At 48.8% G+C, this 22,945-nt stretch overlaps 1 protein-coding gene across 1 annotated transcript; it reads left to right on the forward strand.

Annotated features, from left to right (window-relative positions):
- The first annotated feature begins 21,908 nt into the window (after positions 1 to 21,908).
- On the forward strand, positions 21,909 to 22,727 carry LOC103655504 (uncharacterized). Its single transcript, XM_008682248.2, has 4 exons — positions 21,909 to 22,126; positions 22,201 to 22,407; positions 22,475 to 22,616; positions 22,720 to 22,727. Exons 1-4 carry the CDS (start codon positions 22,022 to 22,024, stop codon positions 22,725 to 22,727), a joined length of 462 nt encoding a protein of 153 aa, XP_008680470.1. The 5' UTR covers positions 21,909 to 22,021.
- Positions 22,728 to 22,945: the final 218 nt, after the last annotated feature.

The raw sequence follows: 22,945 nt of genomic DNA on the forward strand, positions 1-22,945 counted from the left end.
CTAATCTACAATGCAAGAGCATCACTGCAACCTCCTTCTCTTCCATTCTTGTTGCCAGCATAGTGCATATTGTACCATTAGTCCCCTCATGATCCATATACCACAATCCATTACGCCTGGTAGTTGTCCCAAGTCTCTTCCCTATTTCCCTCTCCTGAATTAAACAATTATCTCGATCAAGAATAATACGACAATCCAATTGATCAACCAAGGCGCTTAGTGATATCAAGTTGACAGGAAAGGTTGGCACATACAAAACTGATGACAACTTAATAGATGGAGTGCATTGCACTGTGCCAACACCCTTGATGGGTTGTGGTGTACCATCAGCAGTTTGTATAATTTCTTTACGTGTGGGGGGATATCTTATATATGATGTAAATTCACTGGACGTGCCTGTGACATGCTTTGATGCTCCTGAGTCTAAAATCCATTTTAACTGTGTGACCTGTGTGGGTACAAAAGCATGAGCATAATTACCTTCATCAGTGTAGGCGAAGTGGACAAAATCCCCGGTGTGAGACTCCTGATCTTTATCTCCAGAGATTTGATTTTTCTTCCTTAACTTTGTTTCATCTTCGTGTTCCATAAATGTTTCAAGTTCTTCTTGTGTAGTTGCTGCATTCGCCCTTGCCCAACTCCTGCCTCCACGACCTCTGCCGCCTCTAGGAGCCCCTCTTCCTCTCCCACGATTAACTTTAGAAGGCTTAGAACAATTACGTGCAATATGTCCAACATCACCACAATTGTAACATTCTCTAGTATCTTTGGTTCTCATAGCTGAAAACACATGATGAGGCGGTGTTTGAGAACTTTCTCTCATCACTTTGAGTCTTGACTCCTCCTGGGATATGGCAGCTATGGCTTCTTGTAGGCTAGGAAGAGTGGATTGATGAAACATGGAGGCACGTCTTCCCTCAAACTCTAAGTTTAGCCCGCTTAGCAATTGAAGTACACGTCTTTTTTCCACCCATTTCTTTGCCCAAGCAACACACTCTGAGTGTGGTAGCTCAATAGGATCATAATGATCAACATCAGCCCATAAACATTGTAACTCCTGAACATACTCCGCCACAGATCGCTCCCCCTGTTTGATATTATGGAGGCGATCTTCAGTCTCCACCATCAACATAACATTTCCAGCTCCCGAGTACATTTCTTCAAGTGCTTTCCACATTTCTGCAGCACTTATGATTGTATCAACAGTGCTAGCAATTGCTAGAATCATAGAACTCAACATCCACGCTGCCACTAAAGAGTTTATAGCATCCCAGTCTTTCCATTCATCACTTAACTTATCCTTGGGCTCAACGACATCTCCTTTAACATAGCCCTCGAGTCTCTTTGCCTTCAATAATCGCAATGCTCTTCTAGACCATGCCAAATAATTTTTCACCCCTTCTAACTTAATCTCATTTGGCATTAGGTCTATCTTCTGAACTGGTTCTATATGAGCAACATTGTCTTTAATTGATGATGGAGCCTCATCCCTTTTTGCTGACAGTAATTCGACCAATTTACCAAGAACCTGCTCAATTCCTTGATTTCCCCCATAATATATATGTAATAATAACTAGGAAACTAAAATTTCTTCTCCCAACAGAAGATTTCCTCTTCTTCCTTTTTTTCACGGCAAGTCACCTAAGGACCTGTTCCCTTTCTTCTCCTTCACAGCTCAATCAACCACCGAAGCAATATATGTGTGTGCTCCGCAGTACCTGTGTGCCGGCAGCTTCCTCAAGGGTTGGACGAGCTGCGATAGCTGGAGAGCCTCCCCAAGCACCCCTATCTCCAGATCCTTGTCGCCGACGAGTGCCCGCGTCCACGTCCTTGGCCGCCCCGGCCTTCTCCACAGCGCTGTCCGTGGTGTCCGCGGCCTCCCGCGCCTTGCCGGCCGCCGCGTCCTTGTACTCCCTCGCCTTCTTCGACCGCTCGTGTGCCTCGGCGGCCTCCTTCGGCCGTCGCTGATCTCCTTCTCGGTGGTCTTCTCCGTCGAGGCCGAAGACACTCCTCCACCTCCTCACCGCTACGCCATCGCCGTTGAACCTGCCTCTGATACCATGTGGTTTTTTCTGGAAGATGGAAGCGTACAACACTCTACACCACACACACTTCTAGTATATATGTACACGTTAATGGGCCAACACTAGACACATGGCCCAACATATTCTTGCAATTAGGATGTAGAGGAATCTTCATATCTTTAACCGTCTCTTCCAATTTGGCAAACTCACTATTAGTATAGCCATCATTTCCCTTGCAATCATGGATCATCTCCTCTAATTTATTGGTCACATGGGCATATTGAGCACCAAACTGTACTGCATCATCATCACTCAGATATAGATTGGTATGACTACCAACTTGAACTAGTTCCTTGTCTAGAAAATCTTGGTCCATCTCTTCATCATCAACCCCTTCTTCGCCATGCTTATTCCAGCATGTGTATCTTCTGAGAATAATGAACAAGTGAGCATGAATATGGAGTGAATGAGTGTACTACTTCTCGTTTTCCACAATCCTGGCACGGACAGAACATAGCAGACTTATGCTGACTCAACATATCACTACAGGAAAATGCAATTTTTCCGACGGCCGATACTATTTCCGACGGTTCCTAGGGTACCGTCGGAAATAGCGCTATTTCCGACGGCCCAGGTAGTGGCCGTCGGAAATAAGTGGAGGCCCCTAACGGCCATTACCCGCGCGCCCCCCCGGCTGCACACACACACACAACGCACACACGCACACACGCGTACAACGCCGTCGCCGCGCCCCTAGCCTGGAGCCGCCTCCCGGTTTGCCGCCAGACCCGCCGCCGCCGCCCGGCCGGGGCTCGCCAGAGCTGCCGTCGCTCGGGGCTGCCAGAGCCGCCGCGCGGATGTCCCCGCCGCCCGGTTTGCCCACCGCCGCCGCCCGGGGCTGCCAGAGCCGCCGCGCGGATGTCCCCGCGCGACGCCTGCCGCTGCCCCTCGAGCCGCCCGCCGCCGCCGGCCGGGGCTCGCCACAGCCGCCGCCGCCGCCCGGGCCCGTCGCCCCCGCGCAGACGTCCCCGCGCGACGCCTGCCGCTGCCCCTCGAGCCGCCCGCGCCCGGTTTGCCCGCCGCCGCCGCCCGGGCACATCGTCCCCGCGCGACGCCTGCCGCTGCGCCACCCGTCTCAGGTTTGCGCCCCCATCACATAATCTTACTAGGTAAATATAATAGTTTAAAGTAGTCGTATATTAAAACACTGATGGACAATTAAAATCATAAAATACGTACAGAGAAATACAGGATGCAATTTTTAAGAGGGCTTTACGAAGCTCTATGAGCGATAGGGGGGGCTTCAGCCTCACCCACCTGCAACTGCCACCGTCTCTAATGATTATATTTAGACTTGGAGAGTTGTAATCCAAGTGTAAAAAGTAGACAATTGGATATCCTATTGTCTAAAATCCATTAGGTCATCAAAAGAAAGAAAAAAAATCCATGTCACAACCTCTACCACTGGCAAGGGTGAATATGGACGAGAGACTCCTATTTGAGACGATTGCGCCAAGTTGCTCTAATATGGCTTGTATAATATGTCGGTGGTGCATAACATAGTATTAGTAATAGGTCTATAGGCGATACTTAACTAAAATAGGTCTAAACTTATGCGTCACCCGTTTCGGTCCAACACATTGCTTAATAAAGTAGTGTGTTGTACCGAAATTGTCCCTTTTTGGACAGCCTTAGAGTGAACGACATATCAAATAGTGTAACACCCTGAATTTGGGGGTATAAAATTTCTTTGCTCATATTCACAAATTCAGGTGTTACTTCCTTTTCTCATCCTTCCTAATTCTTGTCTCTCTCATTTCTATAGGAGCTAAGTGCTTATTTTACTTGTAGTTATAGTTTATTATGTTAAACCCCAAGGGAGTATGAATTGTTGCATCATGTTGAACCCTAGATTTCACTTTTGTTTGGTGCATGATTCTCAAAAAGTCTAATTTGGATTTGGGGCTCATTTGAATTTGAATCAAATAGAATAGGTAAAAAGAAAAGGGAAAAACAATTCAGAATAAAAGAAAAAGGCAAAGCAGCCCACTTACCCGCCCCCTCGGCCTTTCGGCCCAGTCGGCCCACCTCGCGCGCGCGCCTCTCTCCCCTCCTCTCTCTGCGCAGCGGGCCCGGCCTGTCGGCGCGGTCGCCTCCCGCGTACCCGCCCCCTTCTCTCTCTGCTCGCCCGGCCCCACCTGTCGGCGCTGCCGCTTCCCCGCGCGCGCCCGCTCCCTCGCTCTCTCTCTGCCCGTGGGCCCAACCCGTCAGCCCCGCTTCTCTCGCGCCCGCACCCGCTTTCTTCTCTCTCTCTGCGTCGCGGGCCCGGGCTGTCAGCCCTGTCGTCCCCGCGTAACCGCCGCCGAGCTGCTCGCGCCCGCCTTCCCCGCGCCCACGTCGCGCGTGGAGCTCGGAACTGACCCGCCCCTGGCCACTTGAGCCCCGAGCCCCACTCGCCCTCACCCTCTCCCCCATTTGCGCTCCAGTAGACCCTCTTTCCCCCTCGCTGCGCGCACGCAGAGCGCCGCCGCCATAACCCCGCCGTCCCGAGCTCGGTTCCTCGTCGCCGTTGGAGCTCCGCCGCGCCCCTAGCCCCGGTGAGCTCCACCCCGACGTCCACAACCCGGAACGCACCCCAATTCCCTCTTCCCCTCCCTATTTCTCTCTGCCCGCGCTCACCCGTCGTCCGCCGTGCAGCCGCCACCGTCGACCCGGGTCCCCGTCGCGTCTCTGTCGCCGCCGAGGAGTCCCCGGAGCCCGCCTTGAGGTAAGGGACCTCTCCCGCCCCTATCGCCCTTTGTTTTGCTCTCTGTTGCGTTTGATTGCTCGCCGGAGTAGAGTAACCCCGCCGCCGAGCCGCCCCGCCGTGAACCGCCCCCCTCCGGTGCATCTGCCCTGACCCAGACCCCACCAATGGAGTCCCCGTGCCCTCCCTAGCCTCCCCGACCACTCGGATTGCCCCAGAGCCCCGCCAATCGCCCGCGCCCCTCGTCTCCGGCGAGCCCTCCGCCGCGGGGACGAGCGCCGCCGCCCAGCTAGCCGTAGGGAAGACCCAGGCCGCCCATCCGATCTCCGCCGTTCAGCCCAGATCGGGCGGCCCTGATTCAACTCGCCCGGACCTAATCCTGGCCGTCCGCCAGAGATCCAGCGGCCCAGGCCCACTGCCCCCTCACCCCGTCCCTCTGCCCGTTAGGCCCCACTTGCCAGTCGCCCGCGCGCCCGCGCTGTCCGCCCGGTCCCGCCTGCCAATCGCCCGCGCCCGCGCTGCCCGCCCGGTCCCGCCTGCCAGTCGCCCGCGCGCCCGCGCTGTCCGCCCGGCCCCGCCTGTCAGCCGCTCCCGCCGCCGCGCGCCCGCGCGCCCGCCCGCAGGATCTAATCCTGGCCGTAGATCTGAGATCCAACGGCTGTAGGCACCCGATACCCCTTCGCCCGCGCATTTTCTTAAAGAACCCCCCTGTTTTCTGGAATTTGCGCCCGCCGTCCCTGGTTTCTCGCAGTTAGGTCCTCGGACCTTTTATTTAATTCAAAATAAGTCCTTAGGGTATAATTTTAACCCCTAAACTTGTAAAATTCATATCTTTGCCATATGAACTCCAAATTAGGTGCTTCAAATTGCAAAATGTTCATAATATTATTATCTATCTGTTTATGCAATGTTTCCCTGCTGTTCCCATGTCCCAATTAACGGTTAATCATTAGGATAAAGTTAATGTTATGGGAACCCTATTTGAGATAAATAAAAGATAGTAGACTTTAATAAAAGTTGGAGCACTTAAGCTTATGGACTCAAACACTTAAGTTTAGGAACTTAAAACCAGGTGATGATTTAATTCCACCACTGACTTAAACTTGGTTAGTGGATAATGAATCACTTTGTATAGTCCTCTACTCCAGACCTAGGGAACACCAGAGTGCCTATCCCTTTTCAAGTATGAACTTGTGACCTCTCTCTGCTGCATATGTTTGGTATATTGTTTTTGTTGTTATTTTCCCAAGTGCATAGTGTGAATGATTGCTTTACGTAGACAACGAGCAGTCTGTGTTTCCCGAGGCAGTTGCAGAGGAAGTCCCTGAGCAGCAGTTTGGTGAAGGCAAGTGTCCTCTGTCCCACTATGTCCTATTCATTTATAACTTACTACCCCGCATTACTCACTTGAAACCTAAGGATTGACTAGCTTTACACTTTACTTTGTCCTTGATGACCTATTGGGTTGTTATGGTTAGCACTTTGCTATTGCTTTAACATAATCAATGAACATGATGTGACTATTTATGATACTGTTATCCTGATGATGATGTTGATCTTGTGATACTCTAGGGGGCTCAGGCTGTTTTCCTGAGTACCTCTCCGTAAGGACTGGTTCGTTGAGAGACCACCCGGGATAACAGTGCAACCATGAGGGTGAAATGGGATGCCCTTAGCTGATTAATTAGATGAACTAGAGGTGTAGTTGCTTAGCCGTCGTGCCGTCAATGGGGTCCAGGCACAGTGCTTGCTCTGCCGAGGCTGAGTGCCGAGGTTCTTTCGTTTTGCTCTTTGTTAGTCACTCTCCTGCGGGGAGGGGTACTGTGTTTATCAAACTGGAGAAACCTAACGGGCAGCTATGATCTCTAGGGAATCTTTGTAAAAGCTACGTAGTGATGCCCTGCCGGACCACCTAGGTAGTGGTCAATGGGGATTAGCTCTCCCCGGGTAGAAAGGGAATCATGACTCATGGGTAAAGTGTGCAACCTCTGCAGAGGGTAGTGAAACTGGTATATCAGCCGTGCTCACGGTTAAGAGCAGCCTTGGGATCCTCTTTGATTAGAGATACAGATGGTCCGAGATACAATGATCATGATATGGTTTTGGTTCGATTATGATGATGATGTTCCTCGACGAGGAAATGGTTTACGGGTTGGTTAATGCTAAAATCTGGCTTCTACTAATGATAAGTACCTGACCAACTAAAAGCAACTGCTTGAGCCTAACTCCACATAAAGCTAGTCCACCTCAGCCAAACGGGACATTTGCTGAGTATGTTGATGTGTACTCATCCTTGCTTTACCACAAAACACCAGGTTGCCCACATTGTAACCACTGCTCAGGAGAAGGCGAAGCCGTGGAAGGAGACTTCCAGGAGTTTCAAGACTACGATGAATTCTAGGAGTGGGTTGGCGGCAACCCCCAGTCAGCTGCCTGTGGAGGCTTTATCTTTACTGCGTTTCGTTTAGCACTTTGATTTACCTGTTAAGACAATGACTATGTGGATGTCTATGACTCTATGATGTAATAAGTACTCTTTTATGTTATTATTCGAGCATTGTGTGATGATGTTCATTTATGTAATCACTGTGTACGTGAGTTCTGATCCTGGCACGTACATAGTTCGCATTCGGTTTGCCTTCTAAAACCGGGTGTGACATAAGTGGTATCAAAGCCGTGCTGACTGTAGGACCGCTGACCTAGAGTAGCACTGGTCGTATTAAGGACTATTGACCTTCCCTCTCACCTTGACCTCTGATGTTACTTCAAAAGTCGGTCACCTCGACCAACCCTATATTTTACTATCTATCTATACAATACCTTGTTAAAATTTTTATCTTATTCTGTCTTTGGTTTATTCACTTGTCATATTAGTTCTGCTCTTACTCTTATGCTTACGGTGTCTCTTGTAGATGGCTCGTCTTAGACACACTGCACGTAAGTCGGTGATTCCTTTCCTGCCGTCTCGACTTGCGGAGCGTCCTCTGCACCGCACAGTGTCCGGACAGTCGAGTCACCTGGAGAGGCTGCACCACCGCCTGCGTGAGGAGCAGGAACGCCGGCGCCAGCACGGAGAGCAGCAGGGCTCTTCCTCCTCACCCCAGCAGGAGGTGGAGACCGTGAGGCCCCGTTCCTCTGTCGCCCAGCTGGAGGCGCCCCTTGTACCACCGCGGGACGCCCCGACTGTTGGAGGAGCTACTGGAGGAGATCCCGACGACGACGACTCAGACCACAGCATGGAGTCTTCTGAGCCGCAGGAGGCGGAAGGATGGGTCGCCCGACCCATCACCCGTGACGCCGCTCGCGGTTGTCACTTCCACGATGCACTCGACACCTTGCTGCGCCAGGCTTTCGACCGGCACACCTGGTCGATCGAGTATCGTTGTGTAGTCTACCAGCACAGTCGCGGGAGGTACCCGGACCGCTGGGAGGCTACCTGCCTAGTTCGCCGTCCGGAGGATGACCTCCGGGGTGCGGAGGCCGTTTCGGAGCACTATTCCATCTCCGAGAGGGACACTGCAGAGGCGGCTATGCAGGATGTAGCACGACGTGCACTCTCCCAGTACTGTTCTTTGTTCGGTGGCGTGGCCGACGGTCTTAACCTTCGGTACTACCCCCGCCGCCCTACTGGCAGCACAGAGAGTGTGGTTGTCTCACCTGTTGGTGAGGCTAACCCTAGGTTGAGCAGCACAGTCAACCTAGTCGCAGTGCTTAACACGGAGCTGGATCACTCTCTGGACGAGCTAAGCAGGGCTCGAACGGAGATTGCGGAGTTGCGTGCTGAGTTGGCAGAGCGCCATCACCAGGAGGGTGGTTCCCCCGCTCCTGTCGGGACTCAGCACCCATACCGCTCACCGCCACGTGGTCACCACACTTATGGTTCCCCTGTCTGTAAGACCAGGATAGATCTGGATCCTTAGATCGTTAGCGTCGGAGTTTGTAATAATTCTTAAGTCAGATGTCTCAGTCTTAGGTAGTCAGTTTAGTTTGCTTATCAGTTGCTTCCATTTAGTTTAGTTTGCTTATCAGTTGTTTGCATGCTTGTTATGATGAACTTGTGCTGGATTCGAATCTTTGTAATGACTGTTGCCAACCTGCGGGTTTCCCCTGCAGTTCGGCTTAGCTAGTAATATTAATGAAGTCAGTTGTTTAGTTGGGAAGCCATTTACTCTCACTTTCCTTTCTTATCTGAGAAGCTGTGTTGAATCATGAATGAGGATCAGTGAAGCTCTTTGTTCACTCAGTGTCATGAAGAATTCTGTATTCTCTTTTCTTATGCTGAAGGGTTGTAAGATCAATGCTGATGTATGAATGTCTTCCACAGATGTCTGACAACAGGCGCCGATGCAACAGGCGTGCTCAGCTGGAGCAGCATGACCAGCAGGAGGAAAATCAGAGGCAGCCTCCCCCACCACCCCCGATGTCAGTGGAGCAGATGTTCTTGATGCAGACCCAGGCGGTGCAAGCCATCGGGCAGACTCTGGCAGCCATGCAGCAGGCTCAACAGCAACCCCAACCCCAATTGCAAGTGCAGATGCCTCAGATGCCACGAGATAAGCGTGGTGAGTTCATGAGAGGGCACCCTCCTACCTTCGCCCATTCTGCTGACCCCATGGATGCAGAAGACTGGCTGCGCGTAGTGGAAAGGGAACTGCGCACCGCCCAATGTGACGACAGGGAGAAGGTTCTATATGGTCCCCGTCAGCTAAGGGGAGCAGCCCAGTCCTGGTGGGAGTCCTACCTCGCCACCCATGCTAATCCCGAAGCTATCACTTGGGAGGAATTCAGCGAGAGTTTCCGTCGGTACCATGTGCCAGAGGGACTGATGATCGTGAAGAAGGAGGAGTTTCTGGCTCTGAAGCAGGGACCCCTGTCTGTTAGTGAGTACAGAGACAGGTTTCTGCAGCTGTCTCGTTATGCACCCGAGGATGTCAACACTGATGCCAAGAGGCAGTACAGGTTCATGAGAGGTTTGGTGGATCCCTTGCATTACCAGCTGATGAATCACACCTTCCCCACCTTCCAGCATCTGATCGATAGGGCAGTTATGACTGAGAAGAAGCGTAAGGATATGGAAGATCGGAAGCGCAAGATGAATGGACCCCAGTCCGGAGGCATCAGCCGTCCGCGTTTCTCAGGCAGTTCATCTCAGCAAGGCAGACCTGGTCACCCACAGGGATATCAGAATCAGAATCAGCGTCCGCATCAGCAGCAGTTCCAGAGACAGTACCCGCAGCAGCAGCAGCAGTATCGTCAGCACAGCCAGCAGGGAGGTAATCAGTATCAGAAGCAGAACAACCAGGCACCTCGCCTTCCTGCCCCAGCAGCGAATCAGAGCAACCAAGCAGCCCCAGCACAAGGAGGAGGCAGAGGATGTTTCCACTGTGGAGATCAAGGCCACTGGGCGATGCAGTGCCCAAAGAAGACGGCTCAGCAGCAAACCAACCCCAGTGCCCCAGCAAGGCAAGGTGTACTGCAGCCGGCAGCAGGCAATCGTAGCCAAGCGTACAACCGTGGAAAGGTGAACCACTTGGAAGCCGAAGCGATCCAGGATGCACCAGACGTGGCAGTAGGTATGTTCTCAGTCGAATCTCATCCCGCGAAAGTGCTATTTGATACTGGTGCAACTCATTCATTTGTCACTGCAACATGGGTAGAATTGCATAGCATCTCAGTAGAGGCAATGATGCCACCCATGAGGATTAATTCGGTTGGTGGCAAGGTGCAAACAGATAAGATATGTTCAAACATAATGGTGGAAATAAGGGGGATAGGATTCCCCAGTGACTTAATAGTAATAGACACCCCCGGGATAGATGTGATTCTAGGGATGAACTGGTTAATGAAGTATGAAGCAAATGTTAGTTGTGACAAGAGGACCGTAACATTGAAGTCCCTGTCAGGAGAAGAGGTAGTGGCCGAGCTATGGATGCCTAAGTCAAAAGAGGGAGTCTGTCACCAGATTTCAGTTGATAGTAAGGAGCCCAACCCGCTCGAGGCTATCAAGGTTGTGTCGGACTTTCCGGATGTGTTTCCCGAGGAGCTAACAGGCATGCCACCCGAGAGAAAAGTCGAATTTGCCATAGAGCTTATCCCTGGTACCGCCCCCATTTCCAAAAGAGCCTACCGAGTGTCTCGACCAGAATTGGTGGAACTCAAGAAGCAGATAGATGAGATGTTAGAGAAGGGTTACATCAGGCCAAGCACCTCGCCTTGGGCCGCTCCAGTGTTGTTTGTAGAGAAGAAAGATGGTACCAAAAGGATGTGCATAGACTACAGAGCCTTGAATGAAGTCACTGTCAAGAACAAGTACCCCCTGCCAAGGATAGAAGATTTGTTCGACCAGCTCAGAGGTGCCAGCGTATTCTCGAAGATAGATCTAAGATCTGGTTATCATCAACTCAGAATCCGACCCTCGGATATACCGAAGACGGCATTCATCACCAAGTACGGGTTATATGAGTTCACGGTTATGTCCTTTGGTTTGACAAATGCGCCAGCCTTCTTTATGTACCTGATGAACAGTGTGTTCATGGATTATCTGGACAAGTTTGTGGTAGTGTTCATCGATGACATTCTCATATACTCTCAAAGTGAGGAAGATCATGTAGAGCATTTGAAGATGGTATTGCAAAGACTTCGAGAGCATCAGTTGTATGCCAAGCTGGGCAAATGCGAGTTCTGGATTCATGAAGTCTTATTTCTGGGTCACATCATAAATCAAGATGGGTTAGCAGTGGATCCAAAGAAAGTAGCAGATATCCTGAACTGGAAAGCACCGAAGGATGTTCGTGGGATCAAGAGCTTCATTGGGATGGCCGGATATTATAGGCGTTTCATCGAAGGCTTCTCAAAGATTGCTAGACCAATGACAGCGTTACTAGCAAAGAAAGTTGAGTTTAAGTGGACCCAAAAGTGTCAGGAAGCATTTGAAGAACTGAAGAATAGATTGACTACAGCTCCTGTGTTAGTCCTGCCTGATGTTCACAAGTCATTCTCAGTGTATTGCGACGCTTCGTACACCGGATTGGGATGTGTGCTAATGCAAGAAGGGAGAGTTGTAGCGTACTCATCTCGACAGCTGAAGATCCATGAGAAGAATTATCCCACACATGACCTGGAATTGGCAGCAGTGGTTCATGCTTTAAAGACCTGGAGACATTACCTGTATGGGCAGAAGTGCGACATCTACACAGATCATAAAAGTCTGAAGTACATATTCACCTAGTCAGAGTTAAACATGAGGCAGCGAAGATGGTTGGAACTGATCAAAGACTATGAGTTGGAGATACATTACCATCCGGGCAAAGCCAATGTTGTTGCAGATGCTCTGAGCAGGAAGAGTCAAGTCAATATGTTGGCCTCGCACCCAATGCCGTATGAGTTAGCCAAGGAGTTTGACAGACTGAGCCTCGGTTTCCTGAACAGTACGCAAGGAGTAACAGTGGAATTAGAGCCCACCTTAGAGCGGGAGATCAAAGAAGGGCAGAAGGATGATGAAAACATCAACAAGATCCGGCAGCTGATTCTAGAAGGAAGAGGCAAAGACTTTCGAGAGGATGAAGAGGGGGTAATCTGGTTCAAGGACCGATTGTGTGTTCCCGACCTCAAACCTATTCGGGAACTGATCCTCAAGGAAGCTCATGAGACAGCCTACTCCATACACCCTGGAAGTGAGAAGATGTACCAGGATTTAAAAAGGAGGTTTTGGTGGTATGGCATGAAAAGAGAGATCGCAGAATATGTCGCTATCTGCGATAGCTGTCAGAGAACCAAAGCGGAGCATCAGAGGCCTGCCGGATTGTTGCAGCCATTGCGGATTCCTCAGTGGAAGTGGGATGAGATCGGGATGGATTTTATAGTTGGCCTACCTCGTACCCGGGCCGGCTACGATTCCATCTGGGTGGTTGTGGACCGCTTAACAAAGGTGGCCCATTTCATACCTGTGAAGACGACATACACCGGAGCAACGTTAGCTGAGTTATACATGTCACGGATAGTCTGCCTTCACGGTGTGCCGAAGAAGATAGTGTCAGATCGAGGAACACAGTTCACCTCTCATTTTTGGCAGCAGCTACAAGAAGCTTTGGGCACACATTTGAACTTCAGCTCAGCTTATCACCCGCAGACAGACGGTCAGACTGAAAGAACTAATCAGATCCTAGAAGATATGTTGAGAGCCTGTGCGTTGCAAGACAAGTCAGGATGGGACAAAAGGTTACCTTATGCAGAATTCTCCTACAACAATAGTTACCAGGCCAGCTTGAAGATGTCACCGTTTCAGGCACTCTACGGACGGAGTTGTAGGACTCCGCTGCATTGGGACCAGCCTGGAGAGAGACAGGTGTTTGGCCCCGACATCTTGCTTGAAGCCGAAGAGAATATCAAAATGGTTCGGGAGAACCTGAAGACAGCCCAGTCAAGACAGCGAAGCTATGCTAACAGGAGGAGAAGGGAACTGAGTTTCGAAGTGGGAGATTACGTCTATCTGAAGGTGTCACCTATCAGGGGAGTCAGAAGGTTCGGAGTTAAAGGCAAGTTAGCACCCCGGTACGTCGGACCATATCAGATTCAAGCCAAGCGTGGAGAAGTGGCCTACCAGCTCGACCTACCAGAGAGCTTTTCAGCGGTGCACAATGTGTTCCACGTGTCGCAATTGAAGAAATGTCTGCGAGTACCAGAAGAACAGTTGCCAGTGGAGGGCTTGGAAGTCCAGGAGGATCTGACATACATAGAGAAGCCAACGCAGATTCTGGAGGTTGCAGACAGAGTCACCCGGAGGAATACCATCAGAATGTGCAAAGTCAGATGGGGTCACCATTCGGAGGAAGAAGCAACCTGGGAACGAGAAGATGATCTGAAAGCCAAATACCCTGAACTCTTTGCTGACCAACCCTGAATCTCGGGGGCAAGATTCTTTTAAGGGGGATAGGTTTGTAACACCCTGAATTTGGGGGTATAAAATTTCTTTGCTCATATTCACAAATTCAGGTGTTACTTCCTTTTCTCATCCTTCCTAATTCTTGTCTCTCTCATTTCTATAGGAGCTAAGTGCTTATTTTACTTGTAGTTATAGTTTATTATGTTAAACCCTAAGGGAGTATGAATTGTTGCATCATGTTGAACCCTAGATTTCACTTTTGTTTGGTGCATAATTCTCAAAAAGTCTAATTTGGATTTGGGGCTCATTTGAATTTGAATCAAATAGAATAGGTAAAAAGAAAAGGGAAAAACAATTCAGAATAAAAGAAAAAGGCAAAGCAGCCCACTTACCCGCCCCCCTCGGCCTTTCGGCCCAGTCGGCCCACCTCGCGCGCGCGCCTCTCTCCCCTCCTCTCTCTGCGCAGCGGGCCCGGCCTGTCGGCGCGGTCGCCTCCCGCGTACCCGCCCCCTTCTCTCTCTGCTCGCCCGGCCCCACCTGTCGGCGCTGCCGCTTCCCCGCGCGCGCCCGCTCCCTCGCTCTCTCTCTGCCCGTGGACCCAACCCGTCAGCCCCGCTTCTCTCGCGCCCGCACCCGCTTTCTTCTCTCTCTCTGCGTCGCGGGCCCGGGCTGTCAGCCCCGTCGTCCCCGCGTAACCGCCGCCGAGCTGCTCGCGCCCGCCTTCCCCGCACCCACGTCGCGCGTGGAGCTCGGAACTGACCCGCCCCTGGCCACTTGAGCCCCGAGCCCCACTCGCCCTCACCCTCTCCCCCATTTGCGCTCCAGTAGACCCTCTTTCCCCCTCGCTGCGCGCACGCAGAGCGCCGCCGCCATAACCCCGCCGTCCCGAGCTCGGTTCCTCGTCGCCGTTGGAGCTCCGCCGCGCCCCTAGCCCCGGTGAGCTCCGCCCCGACGTCCGCAACCCGGAACGCACCCCAATTCCCTCTTCCCCTCCCTATTTCTCTCTGCCCGCGCTCACCCGTCTTCCGCCGTGCAGCCGCCACCGTCGACCCGGGTCCCCGTCGCGTCTCTGTCGCCGCCGAGGAGTCCCCGGAGCCCGCCTTGAGGTAAGGGACCTCTCCCGCCCCTATCGCCCTTTGTTTTGCTCTCTGTTGCGTTTGATTGCTCGCCGGAGTAGAGTAACCCCGCCGCCGAGCCGCCCCGCCGTGAACCGCCCCCCTCCGGTGCATCTGCCCTGACCCAGACCCCACCAATGGAGTCCCCGTGCCCTCCCTAGCCTCCCCGACCACTCGGATTGCCCCAGAGCCCCGCCAATCGCCCGCGCCCCTCGTCTCCGGCGAGCCCTCCGCCGCGGGGACGAGCGCCGCCGCCCAGCTAGCCGTAGGGAAGACCCAGGCCGCCCATCCGATCTCCGCCGTTCAGCCCAGATCGGGCGGCCCTGATTCAACTCGCCCGGACCTAATCCTGGCCGTCCGCCAGAGATCCAGCGGCCCAGGCCCACTGCCCCCTCACCCCGTCCCTCTGCCCGTTAGGCCCCACTTGCCAGTCGCCCGCGCGCCCGCGCTGTCCGCCCGGTCCCGCCTGCCAGTCGCCCGCGCCCGAGCTGCCCGCCCGGTCCCGCCTGCCAGTCGCCCGCGCGCCCGCGCTGTCCGCCCGGCCCCGCCTGTCAGCCGCTCCCACCGCCGCGCGCCCGCGCGCCCGCCCGCAGGATCTAATCCTGGCCGTAGATCTGAGATCCAACGGCTGTAGGCGCCCGATACCCCTTCGCCCGCGCATTTTCTTAAAGAACCCCCCTGTTTTCTGGAATTTGCGCCCGTCGTCCCTGGTTTCTCGCAGTTAGGTCCTCGGACCTTTTATTTAATTCAAAATAAGTCCTTAGGGTATAATTTTAACCCCTAAACTTGTAAAATTCATATCTTTGCCATATGAACTCCAAATTAGGTGCTTCAAACTGCAAAATGTTCATAATATTATTATCTATCTGTTTATGCAATGTTTCCCTGCTGTTCCCATGTCCCAATTAATGGTTAATCATTAGGATAAAGTTAATGTTATGGGAACCCTATTTGAGATAAATAAAAGATAGTAGACTTTAATAAAAGTTGGAGCACTTAAGCTTATGGACTCAAACACTTAAGTTTAGGAACTTAAAACCAGGTGATGATTTAATTCCACCACTGACTTAAACTTGGTTAGTGGATAATGAATCACTTTGTATAGTCCTCTACTCCAGACCTAGGGAACACCAGAGTGCCTATCCCTTTTCAAGTATGAACTTGTGACCTCTCTCTGCTGCATATGTTTGGTATATTGTTTTTGTTGTTATTTTCCCAAGTGCATAGTGTGAATGATTGCTTTACGTAGACAACGAGCAGTCTGTGTTTCCCGAGGCAGTTGCAGAGGAAGTCCCTGAGCAGCAGTTTGGTGAAGGCAAGTGTCCTCTGTCCCACTATGTCCTATTCATTTATAACTTACTACCCCGCATTACTCACTTGAAACCTAAGGATTGACTAGCTTTACACTTTACTTTGTCCTTGATGACCTATTGGGTTGTTATGGTTAGCACTTTGCTATTGCTTTAACATAATCAATGAACATGATGTGACTATTTATGATACTGTTATCCTGATGATGATGTTGATCTTGTGATACTCTAGGGGGCTCAGGCTGTTTTCCTGAGTACCTCTCCGTAAGGACTGGTTCGTTGAGAGACCACCCGGGATAACAGTGCAACCATGAGGGTGAAATGGGATGCCCTTAGCTGATTAATTAGATGAACTAGAGGTGTAGTTGCTTAGCCGTCGTGCCGTCAATGGGGTCCAGGCACAGTGCTTGCTCTGCCGAGGCTGAGTGCCGAGGTTCTTTCGTTTTGCTCTTTGTTAGTCACTCTCCTGCGGGGAGGGGTACTGTGTTTATCAAACTGGAGAAACCTAACGGGCAGCTATGATCTCTAGGGAATCTTTGTAAAAGCTACGTAGTGATGCCCTGCCGGACCACCTAGGTAGTGGTCAATGGGGATTAGCTCTCCCCGGGTAGAAAGGGAATCATGACTCATGGGTAAAGTGTGCAACCTCTGCAGAGGGTAGTGAAACTGGTATATCAGCCGTGCTCACGGTTAAGAGCAGCCTTGGGATCCTCTTTGATTAGAGATACAGATGGTCCGAGATACAATGATCATGATATGGTTTTGGTTCGATTATGATGATGATGTTCCTCGACGAGGAAATGGTTTACGGGTTGGTTAATGCTAAAATCTGGCTTCTACTAATGATAAGTACCTGACCAACTAAAAGCAACTGCTTGAGCCTAACTCCACATAAAGCTAGTCCACCTCAGCCAAACGGGACATTTGCTGAGTACGTTGATGTGTACTCATCCTTGCTTTACCACAAAACACCAGGTTGCCCACATTGTAACCACTGCTCAGGAGAAGGCGAAGCCGTGGAAGGAGACTTCCAGGAGTTTCAAGACTACGATGAATTCTAGGAGTGGGTTGGCGGCAACCCCCAGTCAGCTGCCTGTGGAGGCTTTATCTTTACTGCGTTTCGTTTAGCACTTTGATTTACCTGTTAAGACAATGACTATGTGGATGTCTATGACTCTATGATGTAATAAGTACTCTTTTATGTTATTATTCGAGCATTGTGTGATGATGTTCATTTATGTAATCACTGTGTACGTGAGTTCTGATCCTGGCACGTACATAGTTCGCATTCGGTTTGCCTTCTAAAACCGGGTGTGACAAATAGGATTTATGATGAGTCAATGAGTTTGAGCGAGATTTCGACAGCATAACCCTCTTGTTCTCCGTTGCACCATTACGGGCGTGCAATGGAGAACAATAGGGTTATGCTGCCGAAATTTCGTTCAAACTCATTGACTTATCATAAATCTGTGATATGTCGTTCACTCTTAGGTGGGTTTAGGACCTATCCTTTCCTATAATTGTAGGACCACCGGCTGATAATATATCTAGAAATTAATGAACTTGTCTTGATCTTTAATTAGTCGAACGATGGGTGATAGTCGTCGCTGGATGTATGAAGGCTGGCGAAAAAATGATCCTTCGCTTGAGTGGATACAGAAAACCGAAGATTTTATCAATCGTGTTTTTCTTCGTCAAGAAATGGTCGAGTGTGGTGCCCATGCAGTGTTTGCAAAAATTATCAACGTCAAACCAAGAAAGAGATGTCTGGTCATCTTTGCAAAAATGGCTACGCGCCAAATTATGAAGTTTGGGTGCATCATGGTGAGGAGCTTCCCCGTGGATATGCTCCAGAAGGTCAAGACGTTTTTGACCCGGATTTAGACCGAATGGAGGAGATGGTTCAGGATTTAAGAGAGGATCCCGATTTAGTGTTTCCAGATAATCCTGAGGATCCTCAACCGCCGGAAGTTAAAAAATTCTTTGAACTTCTCAAGGCAGCAGAAGAGCCGTTGCACGAACACACGAGAGTAACCATTCTTGCTTTTGTGACGCGACTTATGGCTATCAAGTCTAAGTTCGCATTCTCCATCAACTGCTTAAATGAACTTTTGAATTTGATCAGCGACGTATTACCACCAAATCACAAAATGCCCAAAGACGTGCATCAGTCAAGAAAGTTACTCTCTGGCTTAGGTATGGAGTATCAAAAAATTGATGTTTGTCCAGATAACTGTATGCTTTTCTGGAAGGAAAATGAAAAATTAGACAAATGTTTGAGATGCAGCAAATCAAGGTTCGTTGAGGTCGTAAATGAAGATGGAGAAAAAATGACAACAGAAGTAGCAAAGAAGCAACTTCGTTACATGCCTCTCACGCCTCGTGTAAAACGGTTGTTTCTCTCAAAAAACACCGCTAAGCAGATGAGATGGCACAAAGAACGTGAACGCGAGAACCCTCAAGTTATGATGCACCCATCTGATAGTGATGCGTGGAAGGCGCTTGATGATTTTGATTCGGATTTTGCTAGTGAAGCTAGAAATATTCGAATCGGGTTGGCGACGGACGGGTTCTCACCTTTCAATATGACCGCATCACCGTATTCTTGTTGGCCTGTATTTGCAGTTCCATACAATCTTCCACCTCACCTTTGCATGAAATACGATTACATGTTTCTGTGTCTAATCATTCCTGGACCAGAACACCCTGGAAAACATCTCAACGTAATGTTGGAACCTTTAGTCGATGAGTTGAAAAAATTGTGGGAAGGAGTCGAAGCTTACGATTGCTACAAGAAAGAGAGATTCAATCTTCGAGTTGCGTACTTGTGGTCGATTCATGATTTCATGGCCTACGGTATTTTTGCTGGATGGAGTTGTCATGGAAAGTTGACATGTCCAATATGTGGTAAGGATACAGATTGTTTTCGTCTTGAGTTTGGTGGGAAGATCTGTTACTTTGATTGCCACAGATGTTTCTTGCCTCTCGATCACCCGTTCAGATTTGAGGCAAATCAATTCAGAAAAGACACCATTGTTACCAAAGGCCCACCGAAACGTTTGAGTGGCGCAGAGATTCATGCTGCGCTCGATAATTTGAAACCAGACGGTACTGGTTACCTGGGATTTGGAATAGAACATAATTGGACACATAAATGTTCTTTGTGGGAACTCCCTTATACGGAGGCCTTGATTCTGATGCACAACATTGATGTCATGCACCAAGAGCGGAATGTTGCTGAAAGCATTATTAGTACATGTATGGATTTTCCCGATAAAACCAAAGATAATATAAAGGCCAGAAAAGATTTAGAGAAAATTTGTAACCGACCAAGCCTGGTCTTGCTTCAGAGTGGTGCTAAGCCACGTGCGTCATTTTGTCTAAAATCTAAGCAAAAGAAAGAGGTGATGGTGTGGTTGAAAAACTTAAAATTTCCAGATGGGTATGCCGCAGGATTCAGAAGGTCCGTGAATTTGAGGACAGGAAAAATGAATGGATTGAAGAGTCATGATTATCACATTATTATGGAAAGATTACTTCCTGTAATGTTTCGGGGTTACTTGAATAATGATGTGTGGACGGCTTTAGCTGAGTTAAGCTACTTCTATAGACAACTTTGTACTAAAGAAATTAAAAAAGATGTGATGGAGAAATTAGAGAAGGAGATTCCGGTCCTTATTTGCAAATTGGAAAAATATTTCCCCCTAGATTCTTCAATCCGATGCAACATCTACTTGTACACCTTCCATATGAAGCTAAGATTGGGGGTCCTGTGCAGTATAGATGGATGTATCACATAGAAATGGCACTTAAGAAGCTTAGTGCAATGGTTGGCAACAAGGGAAGAGTTGAAGGGTGTATTGCTGAAGAATTTAAATATAAAGAGATATCAGCCTTCACGAGCGTATACTTTGCAGAAGAACACAATGTAAATGCACCTACATTAAGGTATAATGTTGATCAAGCTGGTCCATGCAGTAAACTCAAAATTTTGTCATTCAAGGGAAAGACAGTTGGAGCATCAACTGAATATCACATTGGACGTGAAGAAAAGTTGGATGCATTACTCTACATGTATGAAAACATGGAAGAGATGACTCCATACTTCAAGTAAGCATAGATTTTCAAAATTGAAGAGCAACATGTGCTCATTACTCCTTGTAACTCTTTTATTTACTTTTTTTCAACAAAGAGTACGAACGACAGAATAAGGGTAAACTGTCGACGAGGCTGTATGAAATCATGCTTCGCGAAGGAAAAGAAGGCACTCCCAATTTCATTAATTGGTTTCGAGTTCATGTAAATATCATATCCGTTTTCTTATGTGTTCATAGTTTATCTTTTTAATAGTTCCTCCTATTGATCTATATTTGTAACTGACAGTGCGAAAAAACTTCCAACGTTGACGAGGACTTACGTCAGATGTCACGTGCACTTGTCAAAGTCAGAAGCTATGGTCGTTATGATGTCAAGGGATATCGTTTTCGTTCAACCAAATTTGAATGTACTCGACCTTTAGCTGCGACAACAAATACTGGTGTGGTATGTTGGTCTTTTGATGAGCAAGGAAGGGAGATGAATTATTATGGAACTATCAAAGATATATTGGAATTCGACTTCGCTGGGGGAAAAAATCTGAAAGTTATGTTCTTCAAATGTGATTGGATCGATCCTAAACATGGGATACGACAAAACCAATTTGGTATGGTAGAAGTCAAACACGAGCGTATAATGACTCGTGGTTGTAGTAAATTTGTTCTTGGTTTTCAAGTGGACCAAGTGTATTATATGTCATATCCCTGTATCGATCTTAAAGACTGGTGGGTAGTGTACAACGTAAATCCCCGTGAAAGATTATATTTAAAGGGTGATACAAGTTATCGACAAAATGAGGTGGAAGCTGATGTTGAAGAAATTTATCAAGAAATTGAAGTTCCACCCGTTTTTAATATAGAAACAACAATGGAGCCAGATTCAGTAGCGGGCGATCTTAATGATGTAATAGTTCCTCCAAAAAGGAAACGAAAGTCGAAGAAGAAAAAGACGCCCGAGAGAAAGTCGACGCGCTTGAGAAGACAACAAATTAATCCTGATTTCGAATATGATTAAGAAGTAAATATTTATTTTGATGAATTAAAATTTAATTTATTGTTATACTATGTTGTTATCTCTTTATTGTTATACTAATATAATTTTCAATATGCAGGATGGCGGCTCGAAAGTTGAAGAATTTTGTGAAGGGCATGACGAAGGACTCTTCTTCTTCTTCAGGAAGAAGCAAAGCACAGGAGTGTCTGTTCCAAGGTACCGAGTCGCTCTCGAGCAACAGACGACAGGCTTTGATGGAACATCTTCCACCTGATATGCAGGGACAGGTGTGATTACTCTAAATTATTATTTTATTTCAATATAGTAATGTTTATATGAATCTAATGATTAAAGTGTTTCATGTGCAGGATGTTAACGAGACTCGAGAGGAGGAGGCGAGGGGTGAGGATGCGGCCGATTACGATGCGGCCGATGCAGACTATGAGCAGGAAGATGATGCTGGAGGTGGAGCTGGAGATGGGTGGTCTTCTGGTGGTGGTCAGTTTGAGGGTGGAGGGTCAGCAGGCGGATGGGACTCATGGCCTAGCAGTGATGCTGGAGCTTCTAGTGGTGGAGGGTCTTCTCGGGCACGGAAGTCGAGGAAAACACATTGGGTGCCTCCTCCTAAAGTTCCTGCTCGTGAGGAGGATAAGATTCTGATCGTACCGTGTGTCGACGAGTGAGTTGATTCTAATGTTAAATATTTGTTCATACATTATATGAAATTTGTTAATGCTTCTTTTGTACAATGTGGTTGCAGGTCTTGGATTGATGCATCTTTTCAAGGTCAAGGACGTCGCACACAGGTGAATAAAGTTTTGGGAAGTATATGCAAATATCTCTGGCCTGGTGTAGTGATGGAGAAAGGCGTTGAGGTGCCTTGTATGTCTTGGGATCAGTACGGGCTCGCGTTCAATGCAGAACATAGGAATGCCCAAGGTGCTGTGTGGCATGAGTTCTGGGTATGTTCTCTAGCCCAACTTGAATTGATTCAACTATACAATGTGCTAAAAATCTTGTTTCTTGTTTTTTTCAGAAACGTTACAAGTTGCCTGAAGATGGAAGTATGAACGATCGTGCACGGATCGTTTTTAACAAGAGCGCGACTACCTTGGTTAGGGATCAGATGTATTATGCTCGGATCCAGGTCACTTCTGATTACATATTAAGGCAGGAAGGACGTCGGCCACGTTCCAAAAGTGAGGCATCAAACAAATACTTAACCGAAGAAGAATATCTTGAGGTAAATTGTTTTTATCCTAATTCATGTCCAAGTGTTAGTACTAACAATACATTGGATCGAAATAAAGTTTTCAGACTCGGTGCCATGGATGGCATCAAATGAGGCTGGTTGGCGGGCTGTATGCAAATATTGGGCAACAGATGGATTTAAAGGTGTTTCATTGAGAAACAGCTCAAATCGTGGGCATGATGTTCACCACAGATATGGTGGTGATGGCCACGTTCATTTGGCAAAGCGCATGGTAAGTGTAATTTATGGTCGTGCATATCATGAATCTTCTATGTGTTTTATGTTATTTTCTTTTGCCTGTAGGAAGCTAGTTCTCGTGTTACGCCGAGTGATGTTCAGGTTTACCTTAGAGGTCACAGGGGGTCGGATCCTACAAATCCAGAACAATTGTGTTCTCAGTCAGCTGCTGAGCGTGTGGTGAGACTTTCGCAACTAGTTACAATGCACTTCTATTCTAAGAGTCGAGAAAAATATAACTGCATTGTTTATTATTTGTCAGGCCTCATATGGTGCTTCCATGATGTCGGAG

The sequence above is a fragment of the Zea mays genome, chromosome 4, assembly GCF_902167145.1.
Source record: "Zea mays cultivar B73 chromosome 4, Zm-B73-REFERENCE-NAM-5.0, whole genome shotgun sequence".
NCBI lineage: Eukaryota > Viridiplantae > Streptophyta > Magnoliopsida > Poales > Poaceae > Zea > Zea mays.

What these genes read in the sequence shown, in the direction of transcription:
- LOC103655504 (XM_008682248.2), top strand. Translation starts at nt 22,022, where the DNA reads ATGGAGAAAGGCGTTGAGGTGCCTTGTATGTCTTGGGATCAGTACGGG. An exon ending in CTGTGTGGCATGAGTTCTGG is followed by an intron (nt 22,127 to 22,200) that starts GTATGTTCTCTA and finishes TGTTTTTTTCAG; the next exon opens with AAACGTTACAAGTTGCCTGA. An exon ending in CCGAAGAAGAATATCTTGAG is followed by an intron (nt 22,408 to 22,474) that starts GTAAATTGTTTT and finishes ATCGAAATAAAG; the next exon opens with TTTTCAGACTCGGTGCCATG.